Source organism: Monodelphis domestica, chromosome 1 (assembly GCF_027887165.1).
Source record: "Monodelphis domestica isolate mMonDom1 chromosome 1, mMonDom1.pri, whole genome shotgun sequence".
In the NCBI taxonomy this organism is placed as follows: domain Eukaryota; kingdom Metazoa; phylum Chordata; class Mammalia; order Didelphimorphia; family Didelphidae; genus Monodelphis; species Monodelphis domestica.
The window spans coordinates 97,491,704-97,514,473 of record NC_077227.1 but is presented as its reverse complement, the minus strand read 5'-3'; the positions used below and the strand labels follow the sequence as shown (position 1 = coordinate 97,514,473).

At 37.4% G+C, this 22,770-nt stretch overlaps 1 protein-coding gene across 2 annotated transcripts in view; it reads left to right on the top strand.

The window, feature by feature from the left end:
- The window catches only part of ENO4 (enolase 4), a 32,478-nt gene that overhangs the window by 5,103 nt on the left and 4,605 nt on the right, over positions 1 to 22,770 (top strand). The window contains exons 2-13 of one of the 2 annotated variants that reach the window (XM_016428609.2): positions 811 to 1,059; positions 2,317 to 2,507; positions 3,515 to 3,660; positions 4,377 to 4,546; positions 4,638 to 4,769; positions 6,675 to 6,728; positions 9,350 to 9,406; positions 12,054 to 12,221; positions 15,883 to 16,008; positions 17,815 to 18,010; positions 21,763 to 21,830; positions 22,381 to 22,498. In XM_016428609.2, the coding sequence (XP_016284095.1) occupies positions 1,057 to 1,059; positions 2,317 to 2,507; positions 3,515 to 3,660; positions 4,377 to 4,546; positions 4,638 to 4,769; positions 6,675 to 6,728; positions 9,350 to 9,406; positions 12,054 to 12,221; positions 15,883 to 16,008; positions 17,815 to 18,010; positions 21,763 to 21,830; positions 22,381 to 22,498 (1,429 nt within the window). In that variant the 5' untranslated portion in view covers positions 811 to 1,056. The remainder of the gene's footprint in view (positions 1 to 810; positions 1,060 to 2,316; positions 2,508 to 3,514; positions 3,661 to 4,376; positions 4,547 to 4,637; positions 4,770 to 6,674; positions 6,729 to 9,349; positions 9,407 to 12,053; positions 12,222 to 15,882; positions 16,009 to 17,814; positions 18,011 to 21,762; positions 21,831 to 22,380; positions 22,499 to 22,770) is intronic. The other variant, XM_007478933.2, reaches the window with a different exon arrangement.

The following is a 22,770-nucleotide window of genomic DNA, read 5'->3' as shown; positions in this document are numbered from 1 at the left end:
TACCCCCAATGCAATAAATTCCATTGGTTCCCTATCACCCCCAAGATCACATACAAAACCCTATGCTATTCAAATCCTTTCATTACATGGTTGCCTTTCTAGATTTTTTAACATCCAATCAAACCCCACGTACTCTTCAATCCAGTGTCACTAGCCTGCTTACTTTCTTTACACAAGAAACTCTATCTTGTCATTTTAGGTATAGTAGGATGTAATTTTTGACCAATGATCATTCATGACCAATATGTTCCAAGCTCTTCTGAAAATCTGAAAAACATCACACATAAAAAAACCCTAAAAATCATATATAATAGCAACCAATGACCTCCAGGAATTGATGTAGAGTGAAAGGAACAGAATCAGGAGAACATTATACACAGAGACTGATACACTGGTACAATTGAATGTAATGGACTTCTCTTCTAGCAGCAATGCAATAATCCAGGACAATTCTGAGGGACTTATGAGAAAGAATGCTATCCACATTCAGAGGAAGATCTGTGGGAGTAGAAACACAGAAGAAAAACATTTGCTTGGTCACATGGTTCAATGGGGATATGATTGGAGATGTTGACTCTAAATGATCACCCTAGTACAAATATTAATAATATGGAAATAGGCTTTGAATAATGATACACGTAAAACCCAGTGAAGCTGCTTGTTAGCTGGGGGGGGGGGGGGAAGGAGAGGGAAATAACATGAATCATGTAACCATGGAAAAATATTCTTAACTAATTAATTAATTAAAAATTTAAAAATAATAGCAACCTCCATTATTTTAATACAGATTTCTTATTTGACCATACCTAGGCACTTAAAGAATTTTCTTAAGCTTATCAGAGCTACCAGCATCTCTTGTACTTTGGGGCCATTATTAATAACTAAACAGTTTTAACGAAACAAAGACACAGACGGGCTTGTTATAAGCAAGACAAAAGATTGATCCCAGAGCTAATGTTCAGTTCAAAATAATGTAAGGACTCACACTAAAGCTTCTCAGAACAAGAATGAGTTTGATTGGTCAAACTGCTGCAAGACTTTATACCACTTGGGAAAATGGTAAAGATTTAGTACATAAATTTAAAAAAATTGTTTGGTATTTTTCTGCCTTTATTTTTTTTTTCAATTGCCAATCTTATATACCTGAATTAATGTGTATAGAATTTGAATAAAACAAGGTCCTACTTTCACTGGCTATCTCCCAAGTCTGAAATTCTCTCTCTCCTCACCTCTACTTCCTGACTTTCCTGAAGTCCCAACTAAAAGAACAGTGCCTGTAAGATGCCATTCCAATCCCCCTCAATGCTCATGCCTTTCCTCTATTGATTATCTTTAATTTAATACATATATATCTTGTTTGCATGTTGTCTCCCTCATTAGACTGTAAGCTACTTGAGAGCAGGAGACTGAGTCCCTCCCTCCTTTCACTGTATCCCTAGTGCTTAGTACAATTCCTAGAACATAGAAGGTGCTTATTAACAAATACTTGCTAACTGACTGATTGACTTTGGACAAGTCATTTCCCCTCCCTGGGTTTGTTTCCTTCTTATTGATTGATTTCTAAAGTGTTTGCCAGTTTTAATATTCTATATTAATATAACCAGTACTATTAATCTAGGCTAAAGGATTATACTATTACCATAAACATTACATAAAGGAGCTCATTTATAATAATGGTTATATTGTTGTCATAGGCATTCTTTGGTGTGATAAATTTTATATTATATTTAATATGTAATGGTTATTAACAAATGTCTGCTTCTGCCTCAGTTCTTTCTAGAATAATAATTCTTACAAAATGTATTATTCTTTTAGAATATAGATTGTTGGAGACTGCAAAAGGGCCTTAGCAATCAATTATCCTGTCTTTCATTTTATAAGTGGGGAAACAAGTCCAGAGTAGGCAAATGACTTGCCCAGAGTCCTAAGTCTACAGTCAGATTTTGTATCTCTCAGACTAGTGTTCTTTCTACTGCCCCATGATGATAATCCTAATTGATACTCTAAAGCACTTTCGGGCAAAAAAGTATATCCCTTACCTTATTTGAACTTCTTAAGGTATTTAGAAGATAAGCATTGCTAGAAGCTATTAACTATTTAAAGCAGAGGTGCTGATACTAAAAAAAAAATGGTGAGATTTAAGAATTTAAAGGGTTAATTTAGTTCAACTTCCTGGAACAAAACTACATATTCCTAGAACAAGAACAAAATATCTCAAAGTTAGGATTCATTATTTCAAGATGGGAAAAATGGATTATGTTGATGACATTTCTACAACTTCAACTAGAAAGTGGAATCAATTTGTATGACTTTCAGAGTATTACTTCTGCTGTCATCTCCTCTCACTTTGAAGTACTGGAAACTGCGATGCCTGACACAGTGGATGCAGTAGAATTAGAACGGAATGAAGCCATCAGTGTGGCTGTGCAGTGGGTAAATGAGTCAATGACAGAACTTCTGGAAGGATTGGAACCTACCCAACAGGAGGTGGCGGATCAGTTACTTACGTAAGTCTTTGGTACAGACAAATGTCTGCTTTACTTTGACTTCACCTATCATGGTACAGGGTCTATGTTTTTTAATGGGAGCTCTTCAAAGTGACTTTTAAGAAAAAGATGATGCTAAGTTCTACATCTGGGATTTGAACACAGGACTCCAAACCTGGGGCTTTGTCCATTGTAACATACTTTTCACATATGCCATTCATTTATTTAACAACTTCTCATATCATTTATTTGACAAATTCTGTTGATTCTAATTCCAGAGTACCTTACCTATTTGTCCTCTTTCTGTCTCTGTCTGTCTGTCTGTCTGTCTCTCTGTCTCTCCCTCCTTCCCTCTTACCCTTACCTTATGTCTTGGAATTGATACAAGGCAGAAGAGCAGTTAAGGGCTAGGCAGTTAGGGTTAAGTGACTTGCCCAAGGTGACATAGTTAGGAAATGCCTGAGGCCAAATTTGAACCCAGTTCCTCATAACCCAGGCCTGGCTCTCTATCCACTGAGCCACCTAGGTGTCTCTTCTCCACCTAATTTTACAGATAAGGAAACTGAGGCAAACTGAGTTAAATGACTTGTCCAGGGTCCCTCAGCTAGTAAGTATCTGAGGCCAGTTTTGAACTCAGGAAGATGAACCTGGCACTTTATACACTATGCCACCTGAAAACTGCCTATAAGTTTGTCAATTTAAATTTTAACAACATCCATAATTATTCAGGATAGATGTTTTCATATTTTTTAAATTAAAGTGCCTTTTAAAAACATTTTTCAAATAAGACTTTGTAGAATCTAAGCACATATTTGATTGTTTCAGAACCAAAATTAACTTCAATTAATGTTTTTCTTTTATTAATATTGATCTAGAAAATTCAAATGAGGACTTGGATTTTCTGAAGCACTTAAAAAAGTGGAGTTAATTCTTGAAACACTAATTATGCCTCTGAGGATAACTCTACTATATGACAAAATTATATTCTTGAAAAGAGTATTATAATAGAATGTTTTTATCCCCATCAGGAATTTTTTTGCAAATAAACTACAAGAAGATAAAGAGAGTAAAGAATTAGAACTGAGCCTGCAGCAGCCATTATCCCTAATGTCTCTCCAACCCCCATCACCACCACCTCCACCACCACCACCTTCAAAGAAGAAAGGACAAAAAGGTTTGAGCTTCATGAATGTACAGAAGGTTCTTTAGCACTTGTGTGAAGGAGGGATAGGAGATTCTCTGTTCTTTGACTTGGATTCTGTCTTCATGGTCACTCTGGGGCAGATCTGAGTTGGACTTTTAAACTTACCCATCATGGAATTATGTCTCACTCTTATTAAAGTGGTAGATCAGTAGAAAGTAGCTATTCATTCAAGGAGATTCAGAAAATGATGTCAGAAAGCTGTGATGGGATTTCCTCCTCTCTAAAAGACTTCTTGACTTCCTAGCCCATTACTCTCTCCCTCTTTCCATCTTCGCTGCCCTTTCCCTATGTAGCCCCTCCCCAGTAACCCCCTAAAAAACAACAAAGCATGACTCTGCTTATTAGCAGGCTAAAAGCCCAGACCCATTTGGGGCAGATTTCTAAATCGGAATAAAATAGCTCTTTGGGAGGAAGCATCCATTTGTTTGAGCTTGCTCCCCATCACACATCCATCCTTGTTAGTTTGGTCTCAGTGTTCTCATTGTAGAAGTATAGAAATACAGAAAGTGTAGAAATACCCTTTAAGGCTGTGTAAACTACCAATTCTTACTAATAATATTACAATAGCTCCACTTAAAAAAAGAAACAAAAACACCTAACCAAACAGTTACCAAACCACAAAGGTTCAGGAAAATATCTCCCATAGCCACTTAGCATACATTTGTCTCTCTTTCCCAATCTTCCAGGTAAGAAGGAAGTTATTCCAGAGAAACCCATCCCACCAGCAGAACCTCCTGAGCCTGTTCTCCACGGTAGTATGGCCATAGGGGCTGTATCATTAGCTGTGGCGAAAACATGTGCTATACTGAGCAATACTCCATTGTATTTAAATATTGCATCACTGAAATACAAACGGGTCAGTATCTATCGCAGGGTAAACTGAGTCGCTGAGTTAACAATGGGCTTTTTTTGTTAACTGGTTTCCATGTGCCTGTCCCTATTTCTAGGAATCACCCAGGACACTGTCTCTTCCTTTACTGATGATCACCATGCTCAGCTGTGGGAAGTCCTCCCCAGGAAAGCTGAATCTGATGAAAGAAGTGATCTGTATCCCGCACCCTGGATTAACAGTTCAACAAGTATTTCAGACTGTCTCTCAGTTTTTATAGAAATATATTTGCTTTTGTCAGTGCATTTTTTTTTTCATATAGGCTCACTAGATTTATGGCCCCAGAGATAGGAGTAGTAAAGGAGAGAAATGGGAAAAGCTATTGGGAAGGGGCATAGAAAAAGGAAGAGGGATGTGATGAAGTGGAGCATGGACCAAAATTAGGACATCTCCATGTACTCTTTTTATTTAATGTTCTACAAATGGAAAATATGCATCAAATGAACCACTTTTCCCTTGCAACTAATTAGCTACATAATAGCAATACTGGTTGATTAGAGAAACTAGAATTTGCTCTTAATGGAAAATACACCAGATCTGGGCAGCTAGGTGATGTGTGCAGTAGTAGATAGAACACTGGGTTTGGAGCCAGGACGATCGGGGTTCGTATGTGACCTCAGATACTTACTAGCTGCATGACCCTAGGCAAGTCACTTTACCTCTATTTGTCACAGTTCCTCATTTGTTAAATGGGGACACACTAAAGAAGGAAATGGCAAACCACTCCATTATCTTAGCCAAGAAAACTCCACGGAGGTAGAGTTGGACATAACTAAACAACTCAACAATAACCATAACACTAGACTTAGGTTTGATTCTGTAACTAATTAGTTATATAGCATTGAACAATTCATGTAACCTTTCTAAGCCTTAGTTGTAAGCTCATTGGTTAAATTGTGAATAATAAAACCAACATTATGAGGTCACAGGTTTGTTGTGAAGATTAAATGAGATAACATAGACGACCATGCTTTTGCCATATAAAAATGACCTAGGAGTGGTAGATTGTACCACAAATGATTGAAAGTTGAAATATTAAGATCCACTTTGTTAAGAAACCCTGAATCTTGTGTCATTAATTTTACATTTAAACACTGGTCTCTGCTAGATCTGTCTAGATCACCGCTCGAGATGATCCTCTTGTGGCTTTTATAGGTAACTCCTATGCCTCTCCTTAAATATTATGTCCAAGTTTCCCCCAGATATTTATATACTGAGGAGCACAGACTCCAGTGTAAATCTAATATCTCTTACTATGTAATAGTTTGTTTCTAAAAAGTCATATGTATATTTTTTTACTAAACAATCATTTTCAGGGAGACTTTTTAGAAAAATGTTCTAAGTTATTTTGTATAACCTGAGCAGCATGGAATAGTGAATAGAGAACTGTGCTGGAAGCCAGAAAGACCTAGGTTCAAGTGGCTTCTGACACATATTGGCTCTATAACCTTGGACAAGTCACTTGACCTGTAAGCAATTCTCTCGGGCCTCTCAGTTGCAAGGAAGATATTGACTTGCATTGTTAAAAGGAATTTCCTCTCCTGAGAGTTGGCCATTCCAATGAAATGAGGTCTAGTTCCTGTCTGAGGCTATTCCTTTTAGTGCAAGTCAAATATCCTTTTTGTAAAAATGAATAAGCATCTATTAATTTATCTTTGGGGCAGCCAGATGGCACAGTGGATAGAGTGATGGGCCTGGAGTCAAGAAGACTCATCTTCCTGAGTTCAAATCTGGCCTCAGACACCCATTGTTGTTGCTGTTATTATAGCTAGAGGCACCAGGAAAGATTTCCTGTTGAAGGTGGTTCTCAAGCTGAGCCTTGAAGAAAATTAGAGACTCTTGTAAGGCAGAGGTGTAGTAGAAGTCCATTCTAGGTATGGGGATGCACACAGTCCATACAAAGGTCTGGAGACAGGAGATATACTGTTACATATAAGAAAGCCAATTTAACTGAAATAGATAGAGCATGTGACTGAGAGGAATGTATGCTGAACAGAAATCAGAGCCTGTTTTCAAATAGCTATAGGTTTAGTGTAAAATTTTCCATTTAAAATATACAAACTACATTTTATGAAGATCATGATTTCATTTGCAGGGTATCACAATGCTTCTAGAAATCCAGAAACAAATTATAAAGATTATTGACAAAGTAAGTGAAAAAGACTTGATTACTACTTAATGTGTTAATACTTCCTAGTATAAAATCTAGCATATATTATGGAATTCTATAGATATTATTATTGTTCTAGAAAACATTTTCGCCTTCCTACTGGGTCCTTTTCTGATATACATTCTGTCTGATGGGTAAGGGTCTCAGATCTAGTATTTTTATGGAGGTTTCACCGAGATTTCAAAGGGAAATAGTCCCAATGTCTTGTCTGACTTTAGAGAGAACAATTCTACAATTCTATTACCCTAATGTCACACACTGGATGTAAGGCACCTGGAATATGAAGAAAGAATCTTCTGCCAAAAGGAATATGACCTCAGCCTGACTGTAAAACAGTTAGTAATAGAAGAAAAAGTAATACTTTTAAGTCTTTGGCATTGACACTGAATTTTGGAGACAGAGACGTGTTGAAATCTAGATTAAAGTACTTGGTAATAGCCACCATTTTCTTTTTAACTATACTGAGGCATTGACACTGAATTTTGGAGACAGAGACGTGTTGAAATCTAGATTGAAGTACTTGGTAATAGCCACCATTTTCTCCTCTCCTTCCTCCCCAGGTAAACAAAATTTAAAAGTAAAGCATTTAAATGAGTAAACATCAGATATCAGCAATTCAAGAAACCTTAAAGATTTCTTAGTTCAGCTTACACCATTTTATGAGTGAGGAAACAGCCTCAGAAAAGTGAAATAACTTGCCTGAGGAGACACAGAAAGTTAGTGGTAGAACCACCACAAGGAACCCAAGATTCCTGACTTCCAAAGCAATGCTTTTTTCCCCTTTACACCACACTTCCTTTTAAAAGAAGATGTAACAAAATTTCAAGTGTTTAAACATAAAAATTGTGACTAGTATGCTACTTGACCAAATTCTTTTAAAAAAGGTTTTATGGGTTAGAATATTAACAATGCAGAGAGAAAAATGTTATATTTAAGTGTGTATGGTGGCATGATATTTTTAAAACAGTTAAGCACATCCATCCATTAGTTCTTCATTTTAAATCCATTTTGAAAAATGGACTGGAGAAATGGAATATTTTCAGTGGGTAATGACTATCATCAGTCACATTAAAGCTCAAATCAACACAAAGCATTTATGAAAATGAATAAAGGCACCAAAGACATGACTTCTCTTTTCTAAGTGGAAAATGCCAAGTCCGGGACCATCATTTATTGACATCACTATTCTTTGCTTCAGTTACAGAATGCTTGGTACTGATGTTTTGGGCCAGTGGGGGTTGGTGGAAAGGAGAGACAATCATTCCTTATGATATTCTTCCCCTGTAAGTGCTTGGACCACTCTGTGAGGTTATTGAATGTCCAGTACTTGCTAACAAAAAAGTTCTGTTGTTTTTATTTTAATTTGGCTTTAAAAATAATCCATCTATAAAGAAAACATTCATTCTGGAACAAAATTGCAGATTTTGTTCATTAAGTAAAGGATGGAAATCTGGTTCTAAACCATCATCAAATTGAAATTCAGTGAACCGAGTAAAAAAGACTATGTTTTTGCCAATTGATCAAATATTAATTGTACCTCTACTCAGTGCAAAGCACCACAGGAAAAGGGAAGGTGAAAAGAACTATATATGGGACATCCTGGGCTTCTGTAATCTCTTTTGCTTATGCATAGCTATGAGCAGGTGACAATGGAAAGAAGACAGAGGATGACTGGTGCATGCATACATTTATGATATATGACTATAAATGAATGAGACTGGTTTCCAACAGACGAATCAGAGCTCATTGATCCAAATGCCTATAGCTCCTTTTAAAACAATCACTTTGGAAGGCTATACACTTATTTCAGGAATGCTTCAGTAATTCCATATTTTGGACTTTTGGACTCCTTTTTAAAATAACTACCTTTGACATCTCATTTATAAGCCACACAAGACAACCATTCTCACTATTTTGTAGTCATATCTTGATTTTTGTTGAGCCATATCTAGTTGATCATACATTTTACTCACCAAGTTTGGCCCCAAAATGACTTTTGGCTTTTTCCAAAAAATCAAATCTACCTTCAGAGGATGGAGATTTGCCACCATTGATAATATAGGAGAGAAGAAAAAAAGAAATCACCATCCATGTGTTGTAGACCCTGACGATATTTCCTCAAAAGGACATTGCTTTATAGTCCCACTGCCCTCGATGTGTGCATGTGATTATGGGTGACAGATGTAGTTGATAGAAGTCAGACATCAAGGAAAACCTTTTACTCTCCACTATATTTATCCCCAACATTGACAGATAGATACTCATGTGCCTGAAAAAGTTTGGGGAGTCACTGACAGAATTCACACATTTTTTTAAAGAATGTTCTACACTTAGGCTGCATGTAAAGTGCTCAGAGGTTACCTGGTCCTGAAGATGTAAGCAGAGAAGTTAGCACAGATATAGACAGATAGAAAGATAGATAGATAGATAGATAGATAGATAGATAGATAGATAGATAGATAGATAGATAGACACAATCTGTGGTACTGGCTCATTGCTGTGATGGCTTGCCAAGCAGATATTGATAGTTGCTTCTGCTGATAATGTCTTTGAATCCCATCTGATTCTTGATCAGTTTTCTTTCTTTTTTCTTCTCACAGCCCCATACTCCAAAACCAGAGACCAAAAAAGGTCATAATGGGAAAAAAGGTGGTTCAGTAAGTAAATCAATCTATGAGTAAACATTTCTAAAGCACCTCCTGTGTGCTGGGCACTGTGCTAAGCACAAGTGGATTTGGATTCCAACTTTGTAAATAATTCTGTAGATATATATATAGGCATATTCTGACACTGGGAAGAAATATAGCTCCTAGACTCTAGGACCTAGAGTCTTTTGAAACTTGGGTCCCCTCCAAAGGCAGTCAATCTAAGTCTTCCTAGAAAGACTCTTGCATGTGTGTATATTCTCCCACATGTTTTCTCCATGGAATATTTTATTTTTCAAACTTGTGGGTAGGGTTAGGACATTTGATTGAGTTCTGTCTGAAAAACAACCTTGTCTAATTTGGCTGCCTGGTTATTATTAACACCTTTTTAAAGGTGCTACTTACTGAAATTTTTGAAAGCAGTGATTAATCATGAGTGAAATGGGATTATTTCTAAAACTTCTCCAAGTAAAATATTGGGCCAGTTGAATGGCTGGTTGCTAGTAATTCATTCAGACTTATAGCAGAGAAGGTCAAAGCTTTTATTTTCCTTCAAAGAATACAGAAACAAACCAACTGGAGTACTACAGGGCAATCCCATCTGTCTTCTTATCTCAACTGAGTTGCAAAAACCATTTCAAAGATAATGCTGCCATGAATTCAGATTGGATCAGGAAAGCCAATGGAGTAACACCCCTCCATGCTGACAATGTGTAAATATAATAAGCAAGAAATATGTCTTACAATGAAAGTTTTGCCTCAAAGACAGATCATGTTTAAGGCATTCCACTTGACTTAAGTTTTACGGTTACATTCTCACTGAAAGGCTTCTTTCTATGTGCTTTAAACAGCTAGTTTCCACCAGTCAGTTACTTCTCTAACAACTAACTGCAATCTTTTTTTTTTTGGCAAAATGTTCATACATATGCCTGGGTGCAAGTTACATTATAGATTTGTGTGTGTGTGTGTGTGTGTGTGTGTGTGTGTGTGTGTGTGTGTGTGTGTGTGTAGGAAAGATTCCTAATGAGTACTATGATCATCTGTATCTATGCCAGTGTAGTGACAAAGGGCTCTTCACATGGTTTTTTACATTAGCCAGTGCTGTCACCATAACAACTCACATTTCAATAACACTTTAAAGCTTTACCAAACACTTTCCTTATAATAACCTAGTAAAGTAAGTAGAGCAAATATTATTTTCCTTACATTTAATTAAGGGAACAGATTCCATGGCATTAAGTGACCTGCTTGTAGTCCCATATCATATATGTTAAAGAAAGAAAGAGAGAGAGAGAGAGAAGGAGAAAGAAAGAAAGAAAGAAAGAAAGAAAGAAAGAAAGAAAGAAAGAAAGAAAGAAAGAAAGAAAGAAAGAAAGAAAGAAAGAAAGAAAGAAAGAAAGAAAGAAAGAAAGAAAGAAAGAAAGAAAGAAAGAAAGAAAGAAAGAAAGAAAGAAAGAAAGAAAGAAAAGAAAGAAAGAAAGAAAGGAAGGAAGGAAGGAAGGAAGGAAGGAAGGAAGGAAGGAAGGAAGGAAGGAAGGAAGGAAGGAAGGAAGGAAGGAAGGAAGGAAGGAAAGGAAGAAAGAAAGAAAGAAAGAAAGAAAGAAAGAAAGAAAGAAAGAAAAGAAAGAAAGAAAGAAAGAAAGAAAGAAAGAAAGAAAGAAAGAAAGAAAGAAAGAAAGAAAGAAAGAAAGAAAGGAAAGAAAGAAAGAAAGAAAGAAAGAAAGAGAAAGAATTTAAACCCAGGATTTAAACCCAGATTTCCTGACTCCCACGTCTATCAACATGATACCTTATTTTTCATCTCTTTAGTTGGTGCTTTTGAGTATGAGTGACTTATTTATGTCCCTTTTTATTTGAATGACTTATTGCAATATTTTTACCTATGAAGAGGTCAGAATTTTTATACACCTGATATCATCAGGGTTTGCCTTCTAAATAGAACAAATCTCTAGTAAATCTCTGCCATCTCCCCTTTCTGCTCTGTCTTTCCCCACTGCATATATGAAACCTAAAATCAAATTTCAGAACTTCATCCTATTAGTTTTAAGACAGTGATTTATGTTAAAATTCAAATCTCAGTGACTCTTATAACATTTTATTGTTATGCCCTCAATCAATAAACATTTATTAAGCATGTATCTAATACTATGTGCCAGGCACTATGCTAAGTGCTAGAGATACAAAAAGGGGCAAAAGAGAGTTTCTGCCCTCAAGTAGCTCACAGTCTAATGGGGGAATAATCAAACCCTGGTATGGATGAAGGTCACAAATCTAAGGTCCTACTGAAGCACAACAAAAGGTAGAAAATGAGAAAAGTTCCAGCTCCAAGATGAAGTTTTGCCTTTTGATAGTTGAGGAGTAGATAATATGTACCATGACAGTGAATAATACAGAGAATCAGGGAAACAATATGCAATTTTCACATGTAGGCAGAGAGACTCCTATCCACAGATCAAGAGAAATCATCACTAAATATTCTATATTGTTAAATTTACTTCCTGATATAGAAAGCTAAGAGATTGTCCAGAGATTGTGTTGGGAGGGGGGGGCAGGAAACGGGCTCCACTAGTTATGTCTATCTGCAAAGTATTTCTCTTGTAGAAAGCTACTCACAACCTAAGAAGTTCTATTCACATGGTCTTTTTGGTTTGTCTTACAGACTCAGATAGTTGGCAAGCTGTCCTACATAGGCTGTTTATCAATTAACTATGATACCATTGAACAGCCATTGCTTTTACTACAAGGAATCTGTGGCAACTTGGGACTGGAGTTAGGAATCAACTTATATTTAGCCATAAACTGTGCAGCACATGAATTTATTGACTATGTAAGTTTTGCTTTTGGTTTCTTCACATTTTTAAGGTGTCTATGTTAAATTAATGCTTGTAAAATATTAATGTATATTGAAAGAATGGTAGAATGAGAACTGTATTAGACTCTGAAGACTTGAATTTTTATTCATTTCACCACTATACCTCCACATGGTATTTGGGCAAATCATTTCATTTATCTTTATAATAGTCTCAAATGTGAGCTCTCATTTATCATCATCATTGTTATTAGCTCATCTCTGTGGACCTTTACTTTTCTAGAATTCTGCAGCTTCATATTTCAAATCCTTGGAAACTCAAGAATGGACAATATTTCTCTGAAGTCATCCCCACCTATCTCCTCCTTCCTCCATTGTCTGTGAAGAAGCATTCTTTATTCTCGAAAAAGCCAACCCCTCTATTTGTTTCCTTGATCCCATCATCTGCCTCTCCAGAAGGTTTTCTTCCATTATCTAATTTCTCTCCCCCTCTTCAATCTCTCTCTCTCTCTCTCTCTCTCTCTCTCTCTCTCTCTCTCTCTCTCTCTCTCTCTCTCTCTCTCTCTCTCTCTCTCTCTTTCTCTCTCTATTTCTCTTTCTCTCTCTCTATTTCTCTCTCTCTCTCTCTATTTCTCTCTCTCTCTCTCTATCTCTTTCTCTCTCTCTCTCTCTCTCTCTCTCTCTCTCTCTCTCTCTCTCTCTCTCTCTCTCTCTCTCTCTCTCTCTCTCTCTCTCTCTCCCCCTCCAACACACTTTGATCCAACAGGCACTCAAGTCTTCCCCATACTTTAAAAACAAAACAAAGCAAAACCCACTAAACTCACTAGATCCAACCATCTTCCCTAGTTGTTTTTCCTCTATCTCATATCCCCCTTTCAGGTAAACTCATTGAAAAATCTGCATTAGCTGCTTCCATTTCTTCTCTCACTTTCTTTTGAACCCTATGCAATCTGACTTCCATTCTTTTTATTTGACTGAAAGATCTTCCTCCAAAGTTACCGGTGATGTCTTAGTTTCTGGATCTAATGGCCTTTCCTAACTCCTCAACCTTCCTACCCAACTCTCTGTAACAGCTGACACAGCTGACTGCACTCTCTTCTTGAACACTCTCTCTTTTCTGGTTTTCCATGACAATGCTCTTTCCTACTTTATTTTATTTGGTCTATGATACTTTGGTTTTTCCTCCTACTCAGCTACCCCTTTTCAGTCTCCTTTATTGGATCTTTGTCCACACTATGCCTTTTAACTCTGGGTATTTTCTTAAGGCTCTTAACTCACCTAGCCATCACTCTAAATCAGGCCTTCATCACTTCTTGCATGGACTATTTTAATTACTTTCTAGAAATGATCTTACTCTCTCAAGTCCATCGTTTACACTGCTTCCATTGGTTTTCCTAAAGCTCAGGTCCCCTATTAAATAAACTCAAGGAACTATAATCTCCCTATTTGGCATTTAAAGATTGGTACCAATCTACTTTTCTGGCTTTATCATACATTACTCCTAGATACACACTCTATGGTCAAGCCAAACTTTATTTCAAACAAAACAAAACATTTATTTATACACATACATGATGTTATCAAATCATCTGGAAAATATTCCTCTTACTAAAAATTCTATTTTTTTTTCAAACTCCTGATATGGTCAGAATTCAAAATTACCACCACCACTTAAATGTTCTTCCTGGTTCATATGGCTTTCAGCGCTTTTTAAAATGAAGTTTATGTTTCCATCTTGTTCAAAGTACCATATTAATTTCTAAAAGGAAATTATACTGGGGATTTCTGCAGTAGGATTATAGCCCTTAATGGCCTTCTTGCTGTTCTTAACATGGAACACTCCTTCTTCTCTGTGCCTTTGCATTGGCTCTCCCCGGCTCACAATTCTCTCCCTCCTTAATTCTGCCTCTTAGACTCCCTGGCCTCAAGACTCATCTCAAGCCCCACCTTTCTAGGTAACCCCAAGTTGCTAGTGGCTTCCATTTTAAGGTTCCTTGTATTGATTTGGTCATATCCCGTATATGCCTATCATGTTCATGTTTTCTTCCCCATTTTAATAAGCCTTGAAGGAAGGTACTATGGTTTGCTTCTTCTTGATGCGTGGCCAGTGCCTGGAACATAAAACGTATATAATCAATCTTTCTGATTGACTGATTTGATCATACGCAGCTGATTAATAGCCCCTGCATAAATAATATTGGGTGAGATGGGGAGACCCCCTCTTAAAAAAATACATGCCTAAACATATAAAATTTGGTCAGTATTCTGGAGCCTGACATGAAATCTGCTCCTATAAATCTATTTCTCATAAAAAATCATAGTACATTGGAGCTGGAAGGAGCTGTAGGAATCATCTAATCCAACCCCATCTTTTGACAAATGTTTCCCAATCATTTCCTAAATGATTCCCAGAGAAGTCAGGCAATTTTCCTAGTCACATAGCAAGTTAGAGATAGAGCTAGGACTAGAATCCAGCATTCCTCATCCTCCACATACATCCGCATCTGTTTCATATTTTTCAATATTTCAAGGACCCCAAAGTCATTTTACATCTCAGGCTGCTTAAGAACAGAAGTATAACCTTTCTAGAATGACAAACATGTTTGCGTATTGTTGGTTAAAAAACTAATCTCTATAGTTAGGCTTTTGTGAGTAGGCAGGGTTTGCACTGTTGTTCCCTTGTTCCATGAGCTCATTTCATTTTATTATCCTTGTACCCAGACAGTTGGGTATCTGGCACCATTTAAAAAACCTAAATCAAAGTAATTTTCCCATCCCACTCTGTACCCCAAGGTTTCTCGCTATGTGTAAGACTCCCTTTAAAAGATGTGGGAAGAAATCCCTGGGACCCTAAGGGGGAAGTGAATCTGGCTCATAGCAGCCCAACATTTTAAATAGTATTAACTTTTTTCCCCCAAGGCCATGTTAATAGCTACTATTTGACATAAAATATGAAGGTGTTTTTTTTTTTTCTCAGATAAATACAATTTGAAATATTTTTACTTGAGCTTTCTGGTTTTTTTATATCTTACTTACCTTCACATGCTCTGTAATCCAGTGACACTGGCTTTGTGGTTCCTCTTACAAGACAGTCCATCTCCAGAATTGGGGCATTTTCACTGGCTGGTGCCCTTACCTGGAGCTCCCTTCTTCCTCATCATCATCTCATGGCTTCTTTCAGGATGCAGCTAAAATCCTACCTTCTGCAAAAATTCTTTCTTTATTCCTCATAAAGCTAGTGTGTTCCTTTTGAGATTAATTTCAATTTATCTTAGATATAACTTGTTTGTTCATAGTTGTCTACATTTCAACTCCCCAGTTAGTTTTGAGGACAGAGATGGTGTATTTTTTATCCTTAGTGTTCAGCACAGTGCTTGGGACATGGTAGATAATAAATGCTTGTTGACTTACCTTGATTCTATGAATTTGATTAAGAAAACATCATAATGTAGGGGCAAGATTAGGTGCTGAATTCTAGTTTTGTCACTTATTAAGTTATGTGAACAAGCCTGTTTTCCTATCTGTAAAATGGGTGTAATAATACTTGCATAGATTTCTGTGAGTAAACCATAGAGCATTATAATAGTTCGCCTTTGTATATTCTTAAATTACAACTTTAACATGAAAAAAGTACCCATAATCCCCATTCTATTTTAACTTTATTACTTCTCCACATCAGACTAGAGGAAAGTATGAAGTAATGACTGGAGTATTCAAAAATCCAGCTGAAATGGTTGATATATATGTGGAACTGATCAATAAATTCCCTTCAATTACTGCATTAATTGATCCTGTGAGGAAAGAGGTAAGAAAGATGGTACTCCTTAACTCATGATTATAAAGTAAGATCATTTTGTTGTTCAGTCATTTCTGAGAATGGGGTCCATTGACCAGATCCCTATAACATCGCTGAAGACCAAGAGTCCTTTCAGCAATGACTTCTCATATAGAAGAAACATGTTAATGTTAAGGAAGTAGAGCTTCCTGTTTGATTTTTTATTTTATCTACTCACAAAAGGAAAAATGAAAGATGATAGGATTTTAGAGACATCCAACATTCCCATTTTACAGATAAAGAAACTGACTCCTAGAAGCTGGGATTTGTCTGGAACAAGTCAATAAATCATGTAGCTAAGATATGAATCTGGCCATATCCATTGCTTTTTTCACAACACTCCAACTTTTACTAGATAATATTTTTATGCTGGTTATATATATATATATATATATTTATGTACTATCTATAATGCACCAAAAGTTTAGTGAATTTTAAGCTTTATTTAATATTTAATTTTATTTAAAATATAAATTTATGATTAAGTTATGAAAGCTTTTAAAATGCACTAAGACTTTTAGGACAATATGTATATAGATGGAAATTGTATTACAAATAGTCTGAAATAGTGAAATTTATCTTTGTTTCAAAGTAGTCCTTGGAAAAGAGTCATTTGTTATTCAGTGATCCAAACTTTTAAGAGAAATCTGCTTTCCTAATTGTTTCCAAATTAAAATCACCAATTTGTATCATTATGCATTTAAAAACCATGGGACAAGATTTAAGAAAACCACAACCAAAATTTTCTTTGCATAGAGCTCTTGGGGGAAGGGATTTGTTCTGGCTTCTTCTGGAGTGCCATTTGCCAGCTTAAAGTGTCCTTTTCTTTCCCCAGATTGTGCTATATTTTAACTGTTGAGAAAGATGGTATCTGCTCTTCCCTCCCCATTCCCATTGCTTCAATGTTTAATATCACAGTTAAATTCTTTGGAAGAGAGTTGGCCTTGGGTTTATAGTCTGCACTTTGGAGTATCGACTTTTTTAAAAGACTTTAACAAACCCATTTACAAATAGCAGAGATAAAGATATGCCTTATCTTGTTTGGAAATAATAATTTCTCTCTCTGCCCCTCAACACTCTCCTCTGCTATCTCTCTCTCTCTCTCTCTCTCTCTCTCTCTCTCTCTCTCTCTCTCTCTCTCTCTCTCTCTGTCTCTCTCTCTGTCTCTCTGTCTCTCTGTCTCTCTCTCTATCTGTCTCTCTCTCTGTCTCTCTGTCTCTCTGTCTCTCTCTCTCTCTGTCTCTCTCTCTCTCTCTCTCTCTCTCTCTCTCTCTCTCTCTCTCTCTCCCTCCATCCCTCCCTCCTTTGTTAATGTGACAGACTATCAAAAATGAGAAGGCTAGATTTGTAGCTCTTCCAGTTCTTTGTAGGGAGATTATCTTCTCACTCATTCTGCAAGATGTTACTAACTGGCCCCTACTTACCAGGGCAATGGAGATAATATATCTGATTAAAGCTGTAGGAGCGAGAAAGATTGTCCGCTTTTGTTCATGTAGAAGTGGCAGGGTTGGTCATTCCGTTCTTATTAATATAATAGCTTTTCACCTACAGCCTGACCAGTTCTGAGTCTGAACCAAATGTCTTCAGACCCTCATATGAGGCCCCTATAAATGTTTTCAACTGTTTTAGCAGCCATTATATCAGTATGACCAACGTAAAATGGGGCATATTTGTTAAAATGAATAATACTTCACTCAATTTTTTTTGCCATACTTTTTCCCTAGATTCCTTGGGGTAAATGTCAATAATTATTTGCTTCTTTAAATATCTGAACAGGACAGCGAACAGTGGGACAGCATCTGTAATGCTCTTGGTTCCAGATGTAACATCATTGCAGGGACTGCAGCCAAAAGCATCCCCAAGCTCCTAGAAGAAAAAAACCTCAGCACCCCTAAGTGCAGCGGGCTAATCATAAAACATACAAACCAAACTACTATGTCTGACTTGGCAGAAGTCACCAAGCTTATTGAGAGTGAGTAAGAACATAGATTTGAAAGAGTTTGCATGAACTTAATTTTAGTCATACAAATACCCCCCAGACTTGAGTACCTCAAGCTTTGTAGGAGTACTGAGTAAACTTCCAGGGGAAAAGAAACTTCCACAGTCCAGGAGGTGTTTAACTCAGGAAAGTCATGTTCAAGTTAATCACTGGATTCACATGCTTTGGTTAGTTTGATACAAGTATTTAACTAGCACCTGCTGTATACAGACTCAGGAGATAGAAAGGCAACTGAAAAGTAGTTCCTGCCCTGAAAGAGCTCCCATTCTACAGGTGCTGAAAGACACCATATGTTTCAATGTGTTGTCTCCCCTTTTAGATGTGAGCTCCTTGAAAAAAGAGTTTGTCTTTTCTGTTTAATATCATTAGCCCAATGATTTGCACAGTTAAGTGCTAGATGAACAACTGAATAAGTATTTAAATAATAAGTAAATAGATAAATAAAGGGATAGGTGGATAAATAAGCCACTCATTCATCTAACCAGAAAAGTAAATACATTCAGGAAGGGAGAGAGCTTTAGCATTTAGGGAATTCAGGAAAAGTTTCTTGTAGCTGAATTCCAGCTGAGCCTTCACAGAGAAACTTGGGATTCTAAAAAAACAAAGGAGAATGTGGGGGCAGGCTCAGAAAATGCGTCATTTTGATGGTGATATAATATAATTTTGGTGGCAAAAGGGAGTGATGTGAAATAAACCTAGGAAGGTAGACTAAATGACTTTAAATGCCAAACTGAGGACTCTATTTTCTCTTAAAGGCAACAGGGAGCTGTTATCCCAGAGGAGAAAACAAGAGTAGGGGAAAGGATTTTTGTTGTTCTGGAGTCATTTTCAGTTATGTCCAATTCTTTGAGACCAAAAGGCAGATACTGAAGTAGTTTGTCATTTCCTTCTCCAGTTCACTTTAAAGATGAAGGAAAAGAGGCAAACAGGATTAAGTGGCTTGTCCAGAGTCACCCAGCTAGTGAATACCTTAGACCAAATTTGAACTCAGGGGGATGAAGACTTCAGTTCCAGCACTCAAGCCACTGAGTCACCTAGCTGCCCAAGGCAAAAGGATAGCTGTCTTCCAGTATGAAAAGGGTTTCCAAATGCAAGAGACATAAGGCTTGTTTTGTTTGGCATAAGAAGGTAAAACCAAGTGCAATGGGTGCTACTACAAAGGCAAATTTAGGCTTCATGCCAGAAAATGCTAACAATTGGTGATGCCCAAATGTTGAGTTGGTTGGGTTAGTTTTAGAACTCCCTTCCAACTCTCAAATTCTGTAAATTTAACACAAATTCACAGTCGGTGGAGTGATATGGTCAGCTCTGGTTTTAGATAGCTGTGGGAAGAACAAACTGGAGTCTGGAAGCTAGGTGACTCAGTGGATAAAAAGCCAGACCTGCAGAAAGGAAGTCCTGGGTTCAAATTTGTCCTCAGATATTTCCTAGTTATGTGACCTTGGTCAAGTCACTTAATTCCAACTAATTACCTCTTCCCACTCTTCTGCCTTGGAACCAGTACTTGATATTGATTCAACAGACAGAAGGTAAGAGTTTTTACAAAAATAAAGGGGGAAAGAAAGAAATAGATTGGAGGGGGAAGAGACCAGAAAGGGGCATCAAACTGCAGCAGTACAGGTGAGGGATGGTGAGGGTCTGAATTAGGATGGTAGTCTTTGTGAACGGTCAAAATGACATTTCCATCAATGGTGGGCTAAGTACTGCATTTTTTCATTTACCATGCATTGTGAATTTTTTTTTTGAGGCTTTGAATTTCTAAGGCTGAAGTTTTAAAATGGTTTACCACTTTACTCCTATAATAGGGATGTGTACATCTGACATAACCTCCCAGAATGACTATCAGTGATTAGAGAGGCATGTTGGCTTTCATGGGAAATGGAGTACAGAGAAATGTCTTCTAATAAACAGTCACTGATAGGATTAAGGCATCATGGGAGGCAGAGTCAAATTAATACTATTATTTAGGTATCAGGCTTTGAGACCATCTCTAAATCCACTACACTCTGCCTCTCATTAGATCTTTTAATATAACATCTTGTAGGAGGTTAAAAACTTCAGATTGATCTTAAATTGGGAATATTTGCCAGTGTTTAGCCTAGTGCCTGCCACACAGTAGGTACTTAATAATGACTTGCTTGATTTTTTTTGATATAAGACAAGATCTTAGAATTAAACTGAGCCAACAAGAATTTTTCCTGAGCATTTAAGGCATCACTATTTTACAAATTCATTCCTTAAGGGTAAAACATAACAGCCAAATCTCACAAAGGTAAAATAGAGCCTTTTTCCTTCCTTCCTTCCTTCCTTAAGGACTTTAACACCCATGAGCTCTCTCTCATACACATTCTCTTTCTGTGTCTTTCTCTCTTTCTCTGTCTCTGTCTCTGTCTCTCATATTCTCCCTATCTCCCTTTCTCACTCTTTCATACTTTTTCTCATGTTCACTTTCACTCATTCTTTCCCTCACTTTCTCTTTTGCTTTCACTATTTCTTTCTCACTTTTCCCACTCTTCTTTTCTTTCTCTTATTCTCTCACACTCTTTCTTATTATCTCTCTCTATCTCTCCTCACCACCTGATTGCTCTATGACCTACTTCAGCTCCTTTAAATCAGTTCTAGACCAAATAAAATTAAGGTAATTATTCATAGAATTTTTAGACGTGATGCTGAAAGGCAGAATGCAGAATGTGTTGGATTTGTATAGAATCATAGGGTTATAGATCTAGAGCTGATAGTGATCCTACCATCCATCTAGTCCAACCCTTCATTTTGCAGATGGGGAAACTGAGGCCAAAGAGTTTAGGTGACTTGTTCAAGGCAGTAAGAGACAGAGATGGGTCTTGAACTCATGTCCTCGGATATCAAATCTTGTGCTCTTCTCACTATGCTACTAGAGATCTGAGTTCAGATCCCACCTCAGATACTATTATCACAAGTCCTATAATCTCACAGAGACTTTATAAGGAAGATACTAATATGTGTATTACCTACTTCACAGGGCTGCTATAAGGAAAGTGTTCTGAAAAGCCCAAAGAGCAGTTCAAATGTGAATTATAATCATCCTTGGAAAACACAATCCATAATTCCTGATTGAATAGTTTAACTTAGCAGAAAAGGTTGTAGCAAACTGTGGTAAGGTGCTTTGGATTCCTCACATCAAAAACTGTCATCGTTACAAAAGGACTGTAGACTCCTAAGCTTGGTTGAAACCCTTGGAGGTCACTTAGCCCAGCCCAACCCTTACCTGAAGCTGGAATCCCTTCTTTGACATCCCTATCAAGTGGTCATCTGGGTTTAGAGCTGAAATGCCTGAATAGGGAGTTTTGCAAACGTAATTACACCAAGTAGCTTCCCTAGCAATTCCTATTGTTACCCAGACATTAAGACGATGCTAAACTCCCTAGGGTCCAGTTTCTGGAATGTGAAGTGTGAAGGCTACCAACCAGGCAGAGACGGCTCCCGACATAATGCTGTCAGTTGTAGTTGTGAAGGTTGGTCATTGGCGAGTTATTCGAAAGGCATCCGATTGATAAAGCGGTCCATAATGAAAGCATAAGTGTTTCTCTTATGAGGGGGTACTTAGCTATTCAAATAGTTGCCGTTATTTTTCTATAGCAATGCTGTCCATCTCTGAAGCGTGAATAATCGTGCATAGGAGACTCCTATTTCTGTGAAATCTATAAAAGTTAACAATGGAAGATAAACAATTTCTCTGCTTATAGGTCAGAAACGCATTGCCATCTTAGGCAGTACGGAGGGAGAATCTTCTGATGATAGCCTTGCGGATTTGGTAAGTGGCGAAAGCTGTTCAATTGCAGAATTGCCAAAACACTCCTTTGCTCAGGTCGGGATTTCAGGGAAATGCAGGCTTGGGGAGAGAAAGTCGTGGCACCTTTTATGAAACAGGCTTTCTTCCACCCAGAAAGCTGCCTCTGGAGAAGAGCTAATCTTTGAACTTTTAAGAAAAGAAAGAATGTGGTCTAGAGAAAATGGCTCACACATCCATCTGCTCCATTAGTCCCTAAACTGGAAGCGAGAAAGGCTCTGGCTGCGTTGTTTACAGTGGTAGCAAACGCGTTCCTAGCGGAGTGATTAATGAACAGTGATAAGATTTAGGGCTCTTCTCCTTCTCAAATGGCTCATTGGTAAATAAGGCGCCTTTTCTAATGCAGAGGAGAAAAAGGCCGCGTAAACAGCCAGCCTGGATGGGCAAGGTTTCCTTTGCCTCTTGTGGGAAGACTTCTTTGGGGTATTAGGGCACCAAATTGAACAAGTCTCCCCAAATGACTTCCCTTTTCTTAAAATGAAATTGTCGAATTCCTCTGCTCTTTCCCCCTCAGGCTGTTGGACTGGGTGTTCGTTTTCTCAAGTTGGGAGGTCTTTCTCGCGGGGAGCGGATGACTAAATACAACCGCCTTTTTGCTATAGAGGAAGAACTCGTCCAGGGCGGAACACTGGGTACGAGCTTTATTCTGGCTTTGTTTTCAGAGTGCAATGAATCTGTGTAAAAAGATGGGAGGAGGGGGGGGAATAGAAATCACCCAGCAGGAGGGACGGGGAATCCAAAGACTATATAAATAGATGCTGACAAACACTAGGAAGGCATTTACCACAATGTATATTGTCGTCCTAATGGATGATCTATTTACCTGAATGTTTCAAATTCTCAGGCTCCTCATTGCTGAATAGACTCCGTGATGCTTTTCAGCAGAATTAATTGATTGGAATCC